The following is a 19,966-nucleotide window of genomic DNA, read 5'->3' on the forward strand; positions in this document are numbered from 1 at the left end:
TAAGTCACTTAACATGTTGAAGCCAAGGCGAAGCTGTCAGCCGAGCGTTCACAGCACCTCAGCTCCCCACCCACTCTCCTCCTCTCCTTGGGTAATTGTTTCAGAGAACAGGAGCAGGTTGTTTCAACCTCTGTAACCTTGTGAGCTGAAATGGAGCAAGCCGCCCTCATTTCCTAGGTGGGAAGGACTAACCTGCGAAGATTCTTTAGATGTAATCGTGTGACCTAGGGTGACCTGCTCCACCTTGTCCACCTGGGAGACACTTCCAGCCCTCACTGAGGATGGCGAAGCATCAGTGAAAAATCTCAACCAGCTTTCCTGCTTGCAGGAGTCGTGAGCATTCCAGGCCTGGCCCAGAGACACCTAGGGTGTTGGAGCTCTCAAGGAGCCTAGAATTTCTTTCTTAATATTTCCTGATAGCGTGTACATTTGAAAAAGGTTTAGAATGTCTTCTATAATCCCACCACCTAGAGGTAACCACTAATTTATTGTATCACATAATATGAAATTAATAAGGGTAGGTACATTTTTTCTTTTTAAGACTAAAGGTGCCTCCAAGTCTACAAAAGGCTGTAGGATTAAGTGCAGATTTCTTCTGGGGGTAATTAAAAAGTTCTAAGACTAGGTAGTGGTGAGAGTTGCACATCTGTGTGAATTCATAGAACTTGTTTTTCACTTTAAAAGGGTGAATTCTGTGGTGTGTAAATTGTTATCTTAAGGCTGTTAATTTTTTGAAAGCCTATAGGAAAGTGAATCCTATCATAGTAGCTAATTGTCAAGACTATGTAGGTTAGTCTTGTCCTTGTACATTTGAGACACATTTTTAAATGTAGTGTTAATCTAGTGTTTCATTGTGTTTGCCATGTAATGTAGTTTTATGATCATCTGTATTTAAAACAAAATTTGGGTAAATCCACAATACATAGTATTTTGTACATCTGTGAACATCTGTATGCACATTCATTTACTTCAAAAAAAAAAGTAAATTCTCACAACCATTCTGTGGCTTAAGTACCTTTATCAGGCTCATTTTCCAGGTGAGGGAGCGGACGCACAGAGAAGTGAGGGGACTTGACAAGGTCACACAGCTAACAGATTCAAACTCAGGTCAGCCTGACTCCCAGGCTTTTATTTTTTAACCAACTCATAATTATATTACTTCTTCAGAGAAGGAAATAATTGCTACACACTTTCTCTCTCCCCTCCCCCATTGATTACCTGTTCTCTCAAAATTTGTTTGGATCGGAATTCTTCTGGGGTTGAAATAGTTCAATTGTGATATATACAGACCCTCTGTGGTAAAGATAAGATTTTAAACTAGTGAAGTTAAATGCAGGTACGTGCTCAAGCTTGATCTAAGGTCACGTGATCTCAGAAAGTGTCTAGATCCAGTATACCTGGTAATCCAAGGACCACTGTTCATGAGACATACCTTTAAACTAAGGTAGTTGATTTAATTCCTCATAATCTGTGATATCCATAGGTTGGTCCCTATTGTATGGATTACAAAACAGATGTTGCTAATCATCAGATAAACATCAGACAAACCCAAATCGAGGGACAATTTACAGAATGACCCCATACTCCTCAAAACTGTCAGGATCGTGAAAGACAAGGAAAGACTAAGAAACTCTAACAGACCAAAGGAAACAGGGAAGGCATGGCAGCTAAACGCAATGTGGGATCCTGGAAAAGGAAACAACGTTAGTACAGAAGCTGGTGAAATCCAAATAAAGCCTTGAATTTAGTTATTAGTTATTAATGTGCCAATGTCGGTTTCTTAGTTCTGACAACTGTACCATAGTAATGTAAGCTGATACCATTAGGGGAAACCCAGTGAGACTGTACAGAAGCTCTCTGTACTGTCTTTGCAACTTTTTGCTAATCTCGAGTTATTCCAAAATAAACATTTGTTAAAGCACATTAAAAGATTATTGTCAACGCAGGAAAGGAGACAGCAGTACAGTGATAAAGTCCTAAACACTGCAGCAACTGAGCACAGAGCTTTATCCCAGGCTCCCTAGAACAATGGAAGTGTATTCACACTGTACTGCATGTATGTTTTAAAAGTACAAATACATTTTCTAAAGATGTAAAACGCTGTCAGAGAGCTTCATCTGAAAGGATGGGGTATTCAGTATCTGATCTGATGATGTACGACTGGCCTGTTTTGACTGCTGATGTGGAAATGGAGATGGTCCTTTCATTGTACACCTTACGGTCTGTGAGTGTCCATGACGTGTATGTGGCGAGCAGCTCCCTCCCCTTTAGCACCCTTTTTCCCTTCTAAGAGAGACTGGGAAATGGTGCCTTCCTTTAACTCCTGCTTCTTATTTTGCTGACTCTTGAGGGGTTAGAAATACAGTGGGTTCTGAGCAGCCTCTGCAGGGAGCTGTTCCCTGCCCAGAGCTGATCAGCCTCAAGCACAAAGGAGCTAATCTCCAACTCTGCTCACAGGAGGGTATTCTATGAAGCCGGGGGAGCTGGCACGAGAGCTAGATCTCTGTGGAGAGTGGAACCCCTTCGGATAAGGTAACGGGGGGCTAGGGTGGTGCTCTTTTCAAGATAATTTTGTTTTGGGGGACAGTCCACTCTCTTAAATATTTCATTTGTTCCACATCACCTGGCAAACTCTCAAAAAAAAAGTTCCTTGGCCGAATCACACACACACACACACATGATTTCCAGCCACTGAAAGGCAGCAAAGCTCATCTCCCATTTATTTTCTTAAACAGATTCTCTGGAACCCAGGTAAGTCTCCCTCCTCCCAGTAGTCTTGTTGGCTCCAGTGCCAAGGTAGCTTTAAGTGACAGAGTGGTGGCTGTGATGGCATGAGGTAGGGAAGACTAAAACACCCCTGGAAGTGTAGCTGTGAAGGAAACCGTATTTACCAGAACTTGCCAGAAACAGTTGTACCTGATGGAAGGAATGGGAGGCCGAGACTTTGGAGGCAGACACTCGAGTAGATACATGTCAGCTCTAAACATCAGACTACTGAAGGGGATCCAGTTAAGCTCTGGACCTTTATTTTGCTGACAGGGATCACAAATTAGGCTAGAGCTAAACTGCTCCAGGGAAGAAGAAAGAGTCAGCGTTGCCATCCTTGGTTTTCCCTCTCTGCCTCTCCCTCTCTGCCTTTCCCTCTAGCTCTCTACTCTGTCCCTCCCTGAACACTTGTTCAAAGTAAAACTCTCTCCAGTGAGGAGTATTATGCCCCCAGGGTGTCCTCAAGATAATTCATTGGAGGTCGGAAGGAAATATTAGAACTACTCTTACACACACACACACAGAGACACAGACACAGACACAGACACAGACACACACACACACACACAAGTACATTCAACTTTTTTTTTTTTTTACTGAGAAACTCTGCAGACAACTAGTTTAGAGAATACTGGTTGGTTTTAAGGAGCATCCACTTGTTAGCTGGCTTGTGGCATTTATAGTCTCAAGCCTGTTAAAATTCTTACAGTAACATACCCTTGTTTTCAGGATATTAGGGCTTGGTTCTTGTTTCATGGTGGACTTTTTGAAAACTCAATATAAGTATGTATATATAGTTCCAGCTGTGGTTCTTTATATCCCCAGGGGCTTACCAATGTTATCTGCATTCGTTGGTACTCCAAGGATCAAGAGGAGAGTCATTTTAAAAGTTGATATGTGTATTTCTTAAACATCTTGTTCCAACTTAAAAGATAAGTTAGATACAGATTATTCAGTGAATGATTTCTCCCCTAACACTTACCATGCCTTTGGCTGAATACCGACCTTTTGATGTAGGACCACATGTCAGAAAGTTGGCAGTCATCATGGGATCTCCCTTATCTCAACCATCTTATCCTGCTTTACTTTTTTCCCATAGAATTTACCATCTTCTAACATACCACAATATATACTTATTTTACTTGTTTATTATCTGTCTCTGCCTGCTAAGTGTAAACTGCACAAATATTTTACTGTTTCCCTTGAAAAGGGTATTCTTTTCATTATTAAAGTATAATTGACATACAGTCACACTATGTTATTTCAGGTGTACAACCTAGTGATTTGACATATGTATACACTACAAAATGATTATCATAAGAAATCTAGTTATCATCTGTCACCATCACAGAGGTAAATTTTTTTCTTGGGGTTGGAATTTTTAAGATTTACTTCCTTAGCAACTTTCAAATTTGCAGTACAGGATTACTGACTATAGTCAGCATTCTGTACATTACATTCTCGTTACTTATTTATTTTAAAACGGGAAGTTTATACCTCTTGATCCTCTTTACCTGTTTTGCTTACCTCCCCAACCTGCCTGCTCTCTGGCAACCACCAGTCTATATTCTGTAGCTATGAATTTTATGTTATTTTGTTTTGTTTGTTCATTTGTTTTTCAGATTCCCCATATGAGTGAAACCATATGATATTTGTCTTACTCTGATTTATTTCACTTAGGATAACACCCTCAAGGTCCAGCCATGTTATTGCAAATGGCACTATTTCGTTCTTTTTTATGGCTGAGTAGTATTCCACTATGTATGTATACTTGTCATGTTTTCTTTATCCATTCATCTGTTGATGGATCCTTAGGCTGCTTTCATATCTTGGCTCCTGTAAATAATGCTGCAGTGAACATAGGGGTGTCTATGTCTTTTCAAATTAGTGGTGGTTGTAAAATGCTTGAGTTGAGGTGGCACATTTGGAAATGCTTTGCTTTTCGAGAAACAAGTTTCTCTCAAAGGTAAGGCAAGCTTCCCAATCTTTTTGTAGTTTTTGGCATCAAGACACTTCAGTGGTGTGAAGGAAAAAATGGGAAGCTTAGGACTTCCCGTGACATGAAACCATTGACCTGCCCAGGATCATGTTCCTTGTTGGTTGTCTTAAGAGAGGTCACAAGAGAACACTATCCTGTGTTGTAGGTCACCATGCAATCCCAGAGCAATCCAGGAGTCAGGGGATGAACCCCAGAAGGGTTTTAACTCAGAGCATGTGTGGAAAAGCACAGGATATATATTTTACAAGACTTATTTTTGTGTAAATGCAATCTCTTGTCTGTTTCATCCACCCAGCTGGAGTGGCAGTAACATCAGATGGGGCCAGGCTTTCCGACTTCGGCACCTCACCACAGGCCACTACCTGGCCTTGACAGAGGACCAAGGCCTTATACTGCAAGACCGGGGAAAATCAGACACCAAGTCCACAGCCTTCTCTTTCCGGGCATCAAAGGTAAAGTGTAATGAAGTGGACTTTGACCTTGTTCTAAAAGTGAACCTTCTGAAACCTCCAGGTAGAACTGACTGAAAAGAAAGTAGGCTGCAAAAAGATGGAATTGGAAATTAGACCAATGATAAACACTTTTTGTCTTTTATCTTTTGAACTGAGGAATGTGTACCTTGGATGAAAAGCAAAGTCTTAAGAGAGAAAGACTTTAAAGGAGAGTGGAAAGCCCTAGAAAACAAAAGAGTCCCAGGATGGACAGTACTGCTCAGAGGCTAGTGGAAAACAGTGTTGTTGTTAAATACATTCTAAGTGGTTTTTAAGCCTTTTAAGTCATATACTTCACTCCCATAAGGCAGTGGTAACTCGGCGGCATGAGTTTCAGAGCTACATTTGTTTAAATCAAGGAAGTGATTTCTTTCAGAAAGAGGCAGAGAGGGGATAATTGTGGACCTGATGTCATCCAGCAGTTAGTCACATTTTGCAAGTTACCAGTTCTTTTCCCTAGGTTGTCTGTTCTGTCCAGATCTCTCAGTCCTGACCTGCCCATCCCCAGCCTTTGTTAAGGGTGGATTCTGTGGTAGCTGTGTTAACCCTAATCATGTAGCTTTGGGATTTGATGTGCAGAGAGATAGATACTTTATTTAACCTCTGTCTTTATGGCCAGCCAGGCTTGGACTCTGCATAATTCGGAGCTGGATCTAGCTGGATGGTCAGAATTGCATGCTGAGCTCACTTCTGATGGACAGTTGGGCACCCTGTCACTTTACAGTCATTCTGGACAGATCACCCAAGCATGAGAAGGGCTCCGCACGACGTATGCATCATTACCAGGGTCCCGTGCCTCCTGGGAGGACAGCTCACCATCTCCGCTGAGAGCATCCTCTCTAGTTTCACTCCTCTTTGCTCTTTTCCAGAAATAGCTCTTAATTTGTGTTCTCAAGACGATTTCAGTAAAGGCTTATTGGTGATTCTGCTCGTGCAGGACTGTGTGGAGCCGACAGCTGAATTCCTATGGGGCATCTCTGCTTCATAATGAGTCAGAGGAGGCCAGTCTTTCAGCACTGCCTTCCTTGAAGCAGGGAGTCAGACTCCCTTTTTCTCCTCTTTTTATGGTCCTCCAGTCTTTTTAGGCAGAGGATCTCTGTGGCATATAGGTTTTTCTCACCCGGTTGCTCTATAACCAAGTGAGGCTTTTCCTACACCCGTAGTTCAAGCATTAAGAAATGAGAGCTTCCTGCCCTAAATTCCCTTTGAGCAAAACCTTCTATATGCTTCTCTTCCGATGGAGCCTTGGCTCCTTGACTTCATCCTGGTTTTCGGAGCACATCTCCTTCATGTTGCCCTCACTTGTGTTTTTTTAAGATCCCCAGCACAAGAAGGATTTTATTTTATGGGGGTTTTTTTTTCAAGTTAAACTTTCTCATTGTAGTATAGTCAGCTTACAGTGTTGTGTCAATTGCTGGCATACAGCATAATGTGTTAGTCACACATACACACACATGTATTCATGTTCTTTTTCGTTATAGGTTACTGTGAGATATTGAATATAGTTCCCTGTGTTACACAGTACAAACTTGTTGTTGTTTATCTATTTTATGTATTTTAGTATCTGCAAATCTCGGACTCCCAATTTATCCCTTCCCACCCCCTATTCCCCTCTGGTAACCGTAAGTTTGTTTTCTATGTCTGTGAGTCTATTTCTATTTTCTAGATAAATTCATTTGTGTCTTTTTTTTTAGATTCCACGTATGAGTGATAGTTTACAATGTTGTGTTAATTTCTGGTGTACAGCGTAGTGATTCAGTTGTATGTGTGTGTGTGTGTGTGTGTGTGTGTGTATTCCTTTCCATATTCTTTTTCATTATAGGCTATTACAAGGTATTAAATGTAGTCCCCTGTGCTATACAGTAGGACCTTGTTGTTTATTTTATATGTAGTAGTTAGTATCTGCAAATCCCAAACTCAATTTATCCCTACCGACCCTCTGTCCCCCCTGGTTACCATAAGTTTGTTTTCTATGTCTGGGAGTCTGTCTATGTTTTGTAAATAAGAAGTTCGCTTGTGTGCTTTTTTTTATTGGATTTCACATATAAGTGATAGCATATGGTATTTGTCTTTCTCTTTCTGGCTTATTTCACTTACTGTGACGATATCGAGGTCCATCCATGTGGCTGCAAATGGCATTATTTTACTGTTTTTTACAGCTGAGTAGTATTACATTGTATAAATACACCACAACTTCTTTATCCAGTCATCTGTCAGTGGACATTTAGGCTGTTTCCATGTCTTGGCTATTGTAAATAGTGCTGCTGTGAACACTGGGGTACATGTATCTTTTCGAATTAGAGTTTCCTCTGGATATATGCCCAGGGGTGGGATTGCTGGATCATAAAGTAAGTCTATTTTTAGTCTTTTAAGGAACCTCCTATTGTCCTTCATAGTGACCACACCAATTTGCATTCCCACCAACATTCCCTCTCCCTTTTCTCCATACTCTCTCCAGAATTATCATTTGTGGATTTTTAATGATGGCTATTCTGACCCATGTGAGGTGATACCTCATTATAGTTTTGATTTGCATTTCTCTGATAATTAGCTATATTGAGCATTTTTTCACATGCCTATTGCCATTTGTATAGGTCTTCGGCTTGTTTTTTGACTGGGTTGTTGGTTTTTTGTATTGAGTTGTATGAGCTGTTTGTATATTCTGCAAATTAAGCCCTTGCCAGTTACATCATTTGCAAATATTTCCTCTTAACAATGGTGCTGAGCAGTGCCCTCTGGGCTAGTGGAGAAGACTGTTGTGGGCAGCTGCATTGTGCCCCTCCCCACTATGCACACTAGCCATGGTAATTTCTGTGGTGGACTCCCAGCCTCAGCCCTTAACACTCTCCAGCCCCCTGAGGCTGCCTCTGCACAGTCAACCTCAGTCCTCTCCCCGATGTGTCCTCTTTGAAGCACAAGCTCCAGCACCCAGTCCCAGCCCTTACCAGCGGGGTAGCCTCTCTGGCCAGGGGTCACACAGACCTGTGAAGCTTCTCTACATTCTGTCCATTGCAAAGCAGCTTCCTTGTGCTCCTCCAAGCTTCTGAAGCTCCCCTCTGTCCCAGCTACGCTCCCTGCTGGGAAGCGGGCTTCCCAGGGGGATGGTGCTTTTCCTCTTCTGCTGCTCTCTCCCAGAGGGACAGGTCCTGTCCTCATTTCCTTTTTCTTTTCTTTTTCCTCCTACCTGGTTTTGTGATGATTTTCCTTGTAGTTCTACTTGTACAAGATCTTCTGCCGGAAGACCTAGATACATTTCTCCGAAGAAGACATCCAGATGGCCAATAGGCACATGAAAAGATGCTCAGCATCGCAAATTATTAGAGAAGTGCAAATCAAAACTACAATGAGGTGTCAGCTCACACCAGTGAGAATGGCCATCATTAAAAAGTCTACAAATGATAAATGCTGTAGAGGGTGTGGGAAAAAGGAACCACCTTTGCTGTTGGTGGGAATGTAAATTGGTGTGGTCACTATGGAGGACAGTATAGAGGTTCATTAATAAAGTAAAAATAGACTTACCATATGATCTAGCAATCCTACTCCTGGGCATATATCCAGAGGAAAGTTTAATTTGAAAAGATACATGCACCCCAATGATTAAAGCAGCACTATTTACAATAGCCAAGGCATGGAAACAACCTAAATGTCCATCAACTGGTGATGGATAAAGAAGATGGGGGGGGGGTGTGTGTATATATACATATATACATATATAGATAGATAGATGGAATACTACTCAGCCATAAAAAAGAATGAAATAATGTCATTTGCAGCAAATGGATGGACCTAGGGATTATACTAAGTGAAGTAAGTTAGACAGAGGAAAACAAATATCATATGATATCACTTAGATGTGAAATCTAAAAAAAATGTTACAAATCTTATTTATAAACCAAAAATAGACTCACAGACATAGAAAAAAAAAACTATGGTTACTGAAGGGAAAGGGATGGGGGAGGGATAAATTAGGAGTTTGGGATTACAGATACACACCATTATATATAAAATAGGTAAAACAATAAGGACCTACTGTATAACCCAGGGAACTATATTCAATTTCTTGTAAGAATATATGATGGAAAAGATCTACCAGAGTTCAGTAGGTATTCTGTGAGTCTTTCACACATACATGTAATTTTGATGTATTTATGGGAGAGGGTGAGCTCCAGATCCTTGTATTCTGCCATCTTGAAGCCCTCTCTGAAGACGGATTTTAAATTAAAGTTTATGTCCATGTACTAAAACATTTTGGCCTCCAACAGGTGGGTTAGGGCATTGCAACTGGCTAAAAGGGTCAGTGAAATACAGCAACAGAAAGTCCCAAAAGCAGAGACGAGCATGATCCCAGTTTCCCCTAAGAGACAGCTTGGACATAGGGCGTGGGGAGAGAGCAGACGCGGGAGTGGGGGAAGGATGTGGAAAACAAGAAGTGACTCACCATGACCGATGACCAAGTAAACGCCTTTCTAAGAATGCCAGCTTGGCTTGTCCCTTATTGGAGCGTTCCACTGTACTCTCAGCCTGGCACTGAGGTCTTTACCATTTCAGAAAGGGGCTTCTCTGGTGACAGCAGATGGATCAGGTGGCCTTCCAGGCAGCTGGCAGGATCCTGTTCCAAGGGGACTCTTTCATTCCATCCCTTTCCTGGCTCAGCCTTGTGGAGCACGGCTTAGCGCTGTGCCGAGGCCTCAGAGGGGAAGCCAGAAAAGCTCAGAGCACCACAGAGAGTCCTCAAAACCCTCCTTCCACTTGGCACCACTTCTGGCCTGTAAGCACGGTTTACCCTCAGACGGCTCACTGCTTGTCTCCCCAAGCCCCTCCATTTCCGTGCACAGGGAAGCAAGCACCTGATGGGTGGAAGTCGTCTTGGTAGCAGGGAGCTGCCGGCAGAGCAGGGCTGGATGAAAAGTCGCCCGTGAGTCACATTGTCCTGTGCACTTGGCGGTGTGGTTGCGTTCATTGGCATCACTGTGTCAGAGGTTTTAAATAACTCTTGGTGCTGCAGGATTCAGCCCAGCCACCTTCATTTTAACTTGAAAGGAACTGAACTTAAAATGACTTCTGTGTCAAGTCAAGATAAGGTTGTGTCCCCTCCCTCCAGGAGGCTGGGGCTTCCTTGGGACACTGTGCGGGCAGGGCACTGCACATCTTAACTGTGAAGCTCCACAAGAAGGAAGAACGTGTGGGGAACACAGTTCTGCCACCACAATCCAGGGAGCTCTTGGGGAAGAACCTGAGAGAGGCTTTGATTTCTCTGGGCTCCCGGATTCCTCCTTAGTAAATGCATTTTTACCTTGCTTGGTGCTGGCTTTCTTGAGCATGCTTCCTCTCCCTGGGGAACAGTGATGTTCTGCAGCAGAGAGATCTGCGGCTGTGTTTTTTAACTGTGGGAAGGCAGAGTCGTCTTGCCAACTCCCGCCTGTAGCAGGTGTTCCGTGATAGTGGTCTGAGATGTCATGTCAGGGTCTGGGTGGTGGCACAGGGGCTGGGGGCCTCAGCGGGAAGGCTGAGAAGGGGAGAGAATGTGTCTTTTGTGCCTTGGTGAATGGCGTTGAGTAGGGATATTCATCTGAAGCTTTCTGTATGTTGGAGAATCTGGAAAACGGGGAGAAGAGACTCCCGGGAGGAGCCCCATGTAGGCTCCTGTGTTCTGGGGGGGACACTGGGTTAGCTGGGCTGTGAGTCACTTGGCAGTGACGGGCTTCCTGCCCCGCGTTCCCTGTCGGGTTGCATTAGCCCTTGACGGCTCTGACTGTACAGACGGGGCCCTGGGACAGCTGCAGGTATGTGTTCACATCCTCTGCAAGCTGCCCTTAGAGGAAGAAGGCAGGTGCCCCTGTGAATCTTGTACCCACAGGACAGGACAGGCGCGTGACTGAGCCTTCATGGAGGGGTGGTGGCTGATCATGTGCTGCAGTCATTGGCCTGGTCTGGCTCGGCTCAGATGGAATCAGACTGCGGTCTCTGAGCAAGCTCTGAGTGAGCAGACAGGGCTGTTGGTTGGCGTTTGAGTCTTTCTCGTTCAGCAGGTGATGCAAGTCAAGCTGGAGGCCTGGGAGGCACTGGGGGCTCTGAACTGCAGCATCACATTTGTTCCCTTAATCTGGGAGAGGTGGGGTGTTAGATAGAGCAGGGTTTCCAAGTCCCCTGGATTTGGCCTTGATTCCTAGCTGCCCTCTGTGGAGCCCTGAACACAATTCTTAATCTGGTTGTACCTCATTTGAAGTCGGTCATAAAAGATTCTTTAAGAGCTGAGCCCCTCCTGCCCTTCCATGGTGTCTGTCGCCGCCAGCTCACGGTTGCCTTGAGCTCTAGCCTGCTAAGTCCGATTCATCTTTGAACGTGTTATCTTTTCTCACTGCTGCACCTGTCCCTGGAGTACCTTTCACCCCTCCATGCGCTGTCATCAGCAAACTCCTCTTCAGCCTTCAGACAAGGGTCAAGTGCCCCTCACAGGAGAAGGGCCCTTCCACTGTTCCCCCGCAGGGCCCTGTTCACGATTCCATTACAGCCATCACACACACTCGACTGGGAGCCCCTGCGAGCACACCTGTCCCCCCTTTTCTGGACCCCAGCACCCAGCACGGTGTAGCATGTAGGAAGCTTGAAAATCGCTTGCTGAAGGGATACGTAAATGTGGCCACACATTAAAATAGAATGAAATCTATTCCATTTTAACATCCATCATCTTCACAGAAGAACTTTCATCATCATTGTGTCATTTTCGATCACAACACAGTCCCTGTAAACATTCAAGGAGAGAGAGTCATTAATTTGAACGTCGAAGTCAAATTTCTGTGAACTTGATTCTGCATCATTTTCCCATGGTCTTGACATTGCAAGGCTATATTCCCCAAGGATTGTCGGGTAATGTGATTTAATATTTATTCTGGCACGGCACTGCTGTCTGTTTAGATGTCATGTCTCCGCGTTAGTTCACAACACTCACCTCCTTTCAGGGAAGGGTGAATTAATAACATTAAAGCAGGACTTATCACATGAAACCTTTTATTTTATAGCTATTTTTAATGACTACCATAAGTCTTGAATGATTGAGACGAATCTCAAATTTTGCCTCCTTTAGTACATAAAGGCAGAGGGCTATCACTGTTCTCAATTAGAAGGAATATTTCCTCAGTGTATAAAAACATTAAATTCAATTCAGTCAGCGTTTATCAAATATCTGTCTATTGCTAAGATCTGTGTTCTTGGCCAAATGTGACTTCCCTTTTAAAAACTACCTACTGCTCTCTCTACTGTGTCCTGAAAGCATCCGTCTGGACTGTATCCTCTTGTGTTCTTTACCCTCGGCAGCCCAGCCTGTAACAAGGTGGCCTCTGGGCTCACGCCGCATCCCTCTGTGAAATCACGGGTGTTGGAGTAGGGCTGTGAGTGCCTGTCTCCTGGCTTGCTCTGTCTGTTCCCTCACCAAGTCCTCAGCTGGGGAAGGAGGGTGTGGAAGAAAGGAGGGGAGGAGAAAGGAGAAAGCTTGGATCTTAAGATTCACTCATCCAGATACAGCACCACTTCTGCCGTTTCATTTTAAATGAAATCTACAAAGCACCTGTAAAATTTAAATCGACAATTTCCCAAGTCTTTACTGTTCAAAAGGGAACAAATAGAGGGGTAGTCAAGGAGAACCCTGGGCTTCCAAGTAGAAGAAACTCGGGTTTGACTCCTGGCTCTGCCATTTGCTGTGCAGCCTTCCTGTCCCTTTTTGAAGAAGTATATCTTGAAGGACTGTTGTGAGGATGACATGAGACCAGCAGGATGACGGGGAGTGTGTTCCTTTATCCATGAAATAGCAAGAGTGCTGCTTGCCTGAAGGGGTTTTGTAGGGAGGGACTGATGAGAAAGATGGAGGAGAGAGCCCAGCACCGCGGCTTCTGCTCGAGTGATGCACCTTCCCTAACAAGGCAGACGAGCCTGCTCCCGCGGGTGCTGGGAACAGCCCAGGGCACTGTCTTGGTGGCTGATCCCAGCATGCGTGACTGGGACCCATCTTCTCATGTTTACTTTTCCTCCAAATCATTTTTGGGTGCTTACAGTCTGTTGGAGAGGCACCTTCTTGTCGTCTGTGGACACGGACGGCTCAATTATGTCAAATAATAGCAAATTTCACTCTAATTGGGACCTCCTCTGTTCCAGGTATCATGCTACACTTTCTGTACCAGAGCTTGAAACTCACCTGTCTCTTTGCCTTTGCTTCTTTTCAGTCCGTCGCTCACATTGCTGTTGGAACAATTATTCTAAGATTCATTCGTTGTGTTCTTCCCCACTTAAAATTCTCAGTGGATTCCTGTTATCTCTGCTGGCTTTTCCCAAGAGATGCTACTAACAATAGTTCTATCAAAAAAATTTAGTAAAATGCTATGTTTAACGGAGTTCAACAGGTTACTTGGTTCTTTTTGCTGTTCTCCGCTTTCTACTGTGGGACTCATCAGAGTCCATATTATACCATCCGAACATTACCTTTGACTCCTGGATCAGGATACAGTTCTTGTCCAGAGTCCTCTTTTCCCACAAAAAGTGTGTTAACAGTGTGAGTTTGAGCAATGGGAATCTATGGGTAAAGACAGAGTCCGTGTTGTCCAAGTCCCTTTCTGGACTCATACCTCTCTCCTTGACACACAATTCCCATCTTACTAGAATGCCATCCCCGTCCACATTCCTCTTCTCTCCTCTCCCTCCTGGCCACACTCACATCAAGTGTCAGCTTGTACAAAATCTTCCCTAACTCTCCAGGCGGAGTGAATTGCTCTCTTCCAAACTCCAGTTGCACTTTGAATCTAAAACATATCACCTTGTTGTCATTATTGGTTTTTATGTATGACTCCTGAAGTTTATACAAACCCAGAGCCACTTTTTTCATAAAATAATAGCATGTATTTTCAACTTCTTTATAATAGCCTTCAAACAACTTAAGTATTAATACAATCAATATTTAACTGTGCTGATGGTAACCATTCAAAAAATTATATTCGAATGACTAATGGTCTTTGGAATCACACTTCATTTTGGATTCTGTTCTGTTACTTACTAGCTTACTGGCTTTGAGCAAATTGCTCAAATTCTGCAAGCCTCAGTTTTATCATCTATAAAGTAAGGGAAATAAAAACAGCAGGGCCATTGAAAGGTTTAGAGAAAACGTTTTTAAAGTGTCATGTATAATCATATCATTTTGTAGGGCCTCAGTAAATTCACATGATGGTGTTGTCATTGTAAAGTACTTGGCAAAATACTTCAAGTACGCACTAGGCAAACGCTAGTTCCAGTTTTCTTTCTTGTCCTTCTAGACAACCTTTAAATCAGTCCGGGGAGCAGCAACTTCTTATCTAAACCAAATGCATATTTATATGACAGTTATGTGGTTCCAAACGTTTCCTTATAAAGTCTCAGTGGAGACATTAATTAATCAATAATTAATGATTATTAATACCCTTCAACACACAAGTAATCTTTTCCTTCTTGGAATCAGCTCATAGTCTAACATAGGGAAGGTTGATACAGATAAACAGACAAATTGATGCCCATAAACCAATAAAACAAAAGCAAATTATTTGCCACCTGTTTTAAGCAGAGCATTGTGTGAAACACAAAGACTGAGAAATCCCAGTCTTGCCCTTGGAGAGTTTTCAATGCAGCAGGGGACAGGAAGTGTGCCAGTGAAGGAGTCACAGCACAAAAGACGGTGAAGAGCCTGGAGAGAGGGGAAGGCAAGTGCCATGAGGCCAGCGAAAATGCACGGGTGGATCTGGGTAAGGTTTTTTTGGGGGTTTTTTGGATTTATATTTTTTATTGAAGTATAGTCAGTTTACAATGTTGTGTTGGTTTCTGATGTACTGCATAATGCTTCAGTCATACATGAACATATGTATATTCATTTTCATATTCTTTTTCATTGTAAGTTACTACAAGATACTAAATATAGTTCCCTGTGCTATACATACAGTATGAACTTGTTCTTTATCTATTTTATATATAGTAGTTAGTATCTGCAAATCTCATGGAAGTACTGGGGATGGAACCCAGGACCTCAATCATACTAGTCATGCACTCTACCACTGAGCTATACCCTCCCCTATCTGGGAAAGATTTGATGGATGAGATGTAAAGATGCAGAGACGAAGTAGGGGAGTTCCAAGCAGGAAGTGTAATGTCAGTAAGGTCCCCGAGGGAAGGAACACTTGATAGGACAAAGAAACATAGTCCAGTTTGGTTAAAGTATGTGATGTGTAAGAAGTGAGAATGGTATTCTGTAGGAGTTGGGGAGTTACTGAAAGGGAGTGACTGAATTAGCTCTATCCTATAGGGAGGTTCCATTTCCAGCAGTAGAGTAAATGCGTCTGGGGCCATGTTCAGAGAGGGGAGCGTCAGTTCATGCTTAAGTTGGAAGGAGAGCACCCACCTGCAGTCAGCCAAGTCAGGTGTGTCTATCTAGAGACGCTCTCAATTCCGTAATGCTGTGTTGGTGTTGTTTAGGTTTGGGTTGAGTTGGCTTGAGTGTTGGTTTGTGTGTTTCAGTTTTTGTTGTTGTTGCTCCTATATTTCTGTCTCTTGTTCTTTTTTTTTAAACAATTTTAATTAAAGTATAGTTAATTTACAATGTTATGGTAGTTTCAGGTGTACAGCAAAGTGACTCAGTTATACATATATATATATATATATATATATTCTTTTTCAGATTCTTTTCTATTATAAGTTATTACAAGATACTGAATACAGTTCCGTGTGCTATACAGTAGGTCCTTATTGGTTATATATCTTATATATAGTAGTGTGTATATGTTAACCCCAAACTTCTAAGTTATCCTTCTTCCCCTACCCTTTCCCCTTTGGTAACCATAAGTTTGCTTTCTATGTCTCTGATTCTACTTCTGTTTTGTAGATAAGTTTATCTGTATCATATTTTAGATACTACATGTAAGTAATATCGTATGACATTCTTCTCTGACTTGCTTCATTTATTATGATAATCTCTAGGCCTATCCATGTTGTTGCAAATGGCATTGTTTTATTTTGTATGATTGAGTAATATTCCATTGTGTATGTAAGAGAGTGTGTGTGTGTGTGTGTGTGTGTATACACCACATCTTCTTTATCCAGTCATCTGTCGATGGACATTTAGGTTGTTTCCGTGTCTTGTCTATTATAAATAGTGCTGTTATGCACATTGGGCTGCATGTATCTTTTTGAATTAGAGTTTTCTCTGGATATATAGCCAGGAGTGGGATTGCTGGATCATATGGTAAGTCTATTTTTAGTTTTTGAAGCAACCTCCGTACTGTTCTCTATAGTGGCTACACAAGTTTACTTTCCCCCCAACAGTGTAGGATGGTTCCTTTTTCTCTATACCCTCTCCAGCATTTGTCATTTGTGTGGACTTTTTAATGATGGCCATTCTGACTGGTGTGAGGTAATAATTCACTGTAGTTTTGATTTGCATTTCTTTAATGATTAGTGATATTGAGCATCTTTTCATGTACCTGTTGGCCATCTGGATGTCTTCATTGGAGAAATGTCTATTTATGTCTTCTGCCCATTTCTTGATTGTGTTGTTTGTTTTTTGTTACTGAGTTGTGAGAGCTGTTTGTATATTCTGGAAGTGAAGCCCTTGTCAGTTGCATCATTTGCAAATATTTTCTTCTATTTCATAGGTTGTTTTCTTGTTTTGTTTATAGTTTCCTTTGCTGTGCAAAAGCTTTTACATTTAATTAGGTCCTATTTGTTAATTTTTGTTTTTATTTCCATTACTCTAGGAGACAGATCCAAAAAAAATTTTGCTGTGATTTATGTCAAAGGATGTTTTACATATGTTTTCCTGTAGGTTATAGTATCTGGTCTTATATTTAGGTCTTTAATCCATTTTGAGTTTATATTTGTATATGATATTGGAAAATGTTCTAATTTCATTCTTTTACATGTAGCTGCATTGTGTTCCCAGGACCATTTATTGAAGAGACTGTCTTTTCTTCATTGTATATTCTTGTCTTCTTTGTCATAGATTAATTGACTGTAGATGTGTAGGTTTATTTCTGTGCCTTCTGTCCTGTTCCATTGTTCTGTGTGTCTATTTTTGTGCCAGTACCACATGATTTTCATTAGTGTAGTTTGTTAGTATCCAAAGTCAGGGAGCCTGGTTTGGCTATTTGGGGGTCTTTTGTGTTTCTGTACAAATTTTTTAAAATTTTGTTCTAGTTTTGTGGAAAATGCCATTGGTAATTTGATAGGGATTGCATTGAATCTGTAGATTGCCTTGGGTAGTATGGTCATTTTAACAATATTGAGTCTTCCAATCCAAGAACATGTTATATCTTTCCATCTATTTGTGTCATCTTTAATTTCTTCCTTCAGCATCTTATAGTTTTTAGAGCACAGGTCTTTTGCCTCCTTAGGTATTGTATTCTTTTTGATGTGATGGTAAATAGAATTGTTTCCTTAATTTCTCTTTCTGATATTTAGTTGTTAGTGTATAGCTATGCAACAGATTTCTCTGTAATAATTTTGTATCCTGCAACTTTACCACATTCTTTGATGAGTTCTGGTAGTTTTCTGGTAGTGTCTTTAGGCTTTTGCATGTATAGTATCAAGTCTGCAAACAGTGACCGTTTTACTTCTTCTTTTCCAATGTGGATTTCTTTTCTTTCTTTTCATTCTCTAATTGCTGTGGTAGGACTTCCAAAACTATATTGAATTAAAGTGGTGAGAATAGGCATCCTTTTCTTGTTCCTGATCTTAGAGGAAATGCCTTCAGCTTTTCCTCATTGAGTATGTTAGCTGTCGGTTTGTCATCTATGGTCTCTGTTATGTTGAGGTATGTTCCCTCTTTGTCCACTTTCTGAAGAGTTTTTATCATAAATGGATGTTGAATTCTATCAAAACCTTTTTCTGCATCTATTGAGATGATCATGTGGTTTTTATTCTTCAGTTTGTTAATGTAATGTATCACGTTGATCATTTGGCAGGCAGTTTTTCCTTTAAATTAGAAGTGGCCCCTGCAGTGGCTGCCACAGAACTTGGGGAGTTGATGCTATTTTGTAAATCAGAGACACAGAATGACACCCCATTCTACAAACAATAATAACTCGTTTATTTCAGAGACTCTAGAAAAACTAATCCTAGTATGTATTTTCTTTTGACAAAGTCATGTTTAAATCAGTAAAAAGTGATAATATAAGTGATCATAGTCACTGATAATTTGAGAAAGTGTGGTATTTTAACCTTGAATATGTAATCGGTGTGTTCAGTGTATTTTACTGCACTGTGTATGGTTAGAGAACAGACTAGAAATAAAAACTTTGGGTTATTTTGGGTCTGTCTGCTGGCTTGAGTGTCTCTAGAAATGTGGATATTTTGAAATGAGGATCAAGTATCCATTGTTGTGTAGAATAAATGCATTCTTGAGCACTTGCCTATGAAGAAATCCTAGAATATCCAATTCTATTTTCTCACTGACTTTAGTTATATGATCAGAAATACATGCCTTTGGAAGTGTTCGTTTTGAGAAATGTCATGTTTAACCAGCCAGCCAGTATTTCAACATACTTTAAAATAAGAATTTTCTTGCAACAGACTGACATTGCTCAAAATGATTCTGTAAATGTATACAAAATAACTAATTTTGCTTTTATGAAGGCTTGAAGGAAAGAGCTAAAATTTAAAAAGGAAAAAATACTCATATAATATGTGTATTTATTCCTTCAATACGCATTTGTTAAGTAATTGATAGGCACTGGATTCTCTGTATTAGGAATCTAAAATTAGTTGTAATCTGGCCCATACCTGTTATTCTCTTATAGCCTGGCAAAAGGAAAATGTCATTTAAAAAAACACATTTACATTATGATGTGCTAAGTACTCAATGGTGGTGTGAGATTGTGCGGGGGAAATACAGCGGGAGAGACTAACTCTGCCTTCACAGAGAAGGTGGCATCTGAGCAGGGTATTGAAGGATGAGTAGGAGTTTAGGGCCATGGGAAGAGCACAGTCTGTCTCTGGAGTCGGACTTCCTGGTTTAAATCTTGGCTCTTTCACTACTTCTTGAGTGACCTTGGACAAATTACTGATTTCTCTGTACCTTCGTTTTCTCCCATGTCAAACTGGGATAATAACTGTAGCTACATCAGAGGCCGTGATGAAGGATTGGTGTACGCAGCAGTCCTAGAGCACCGCCGTGCACATGGTTAGAGCTCGCTGTGTGTGCTGCTGCTGTTCCATCCTTAAAAATGAGAGTGAAGTCGCAGGTGGGGAGGAACAGCATGCACATTTTTATTCTGTAAAAAAATTCACAGTGCTGCCTCGCTAATGGCTTTTACGAACAAGCAGTTTAACACAAGATGTAGGGAAGACATGGAAATAGAGCAGAACCTTTCAGAGGCCCTGGCTGATGCGGAGGGAACATAGTTACCTTGCCCCTAAGCTCTGCTTCCTGACTCACTCTGTGACGGGCACCTCTGGTTGTCACCAAGTGGGTGCTTGGTGCACTGCAGCTCCTGCTTCCATGCTAGACAGAAGGTTTAGTGAAACAGTGACAATTGAAGAATGAAACCCATTGACTGTCGCGCACGACTGAGGAGGCCAGGAGGCACTAACCTGCCAATTACCGCATTAAACATAAGGTCCAGCAGCCCCTACCTGCTCCAAGGGAGGAGCTGACTCCTGAATCTCTGCTGATGTCTATAAAAGATACTTATGTGATGTTAAAAGATCT

The 19,966-nt window shown here is 41.7% G+C and overlaps 1 protein-coding gene across 1 annotated transcript in view; it reads left to right on the forward strand.

Annotated features, from left to right (window-relative positions):
• LOC140697036 (ryanodine receptor 3-like) overlaps positions 1-19,966 on the forward strand; it is a 93,026-nt gene that overhangs the window by 6,690 nt on the left and 66,370 nt on the right. Inside the window, exons 4-5 of the mRNA XM_072963890.1 lie at positions 2,458-2,532; positions 5,061-5,217. Of these exons, the coding sequence (XP_072819991.1) occupies positions 2,458-2,532; positions 5,061-5,217 (232 nt within the window). The remainder of the gene's footprint in view (positions 1-2,457; positions 2,533-5,060; positions 5,218-19,966) is intronic.

The sequence above is a fragment of the Vicugna pacos genome, chromosome 6, assembly GCF_048564905.1.
Source record: "Vicugna pacos chromosome 6, VicPac4, whole genome shotgun sequence".
Lineage (NCBI taxonomy): Eukaryota > Metazoa > Chordata > Mammalia > Artiodactyla > Camelidae > Vicugna > Vicugna pacos.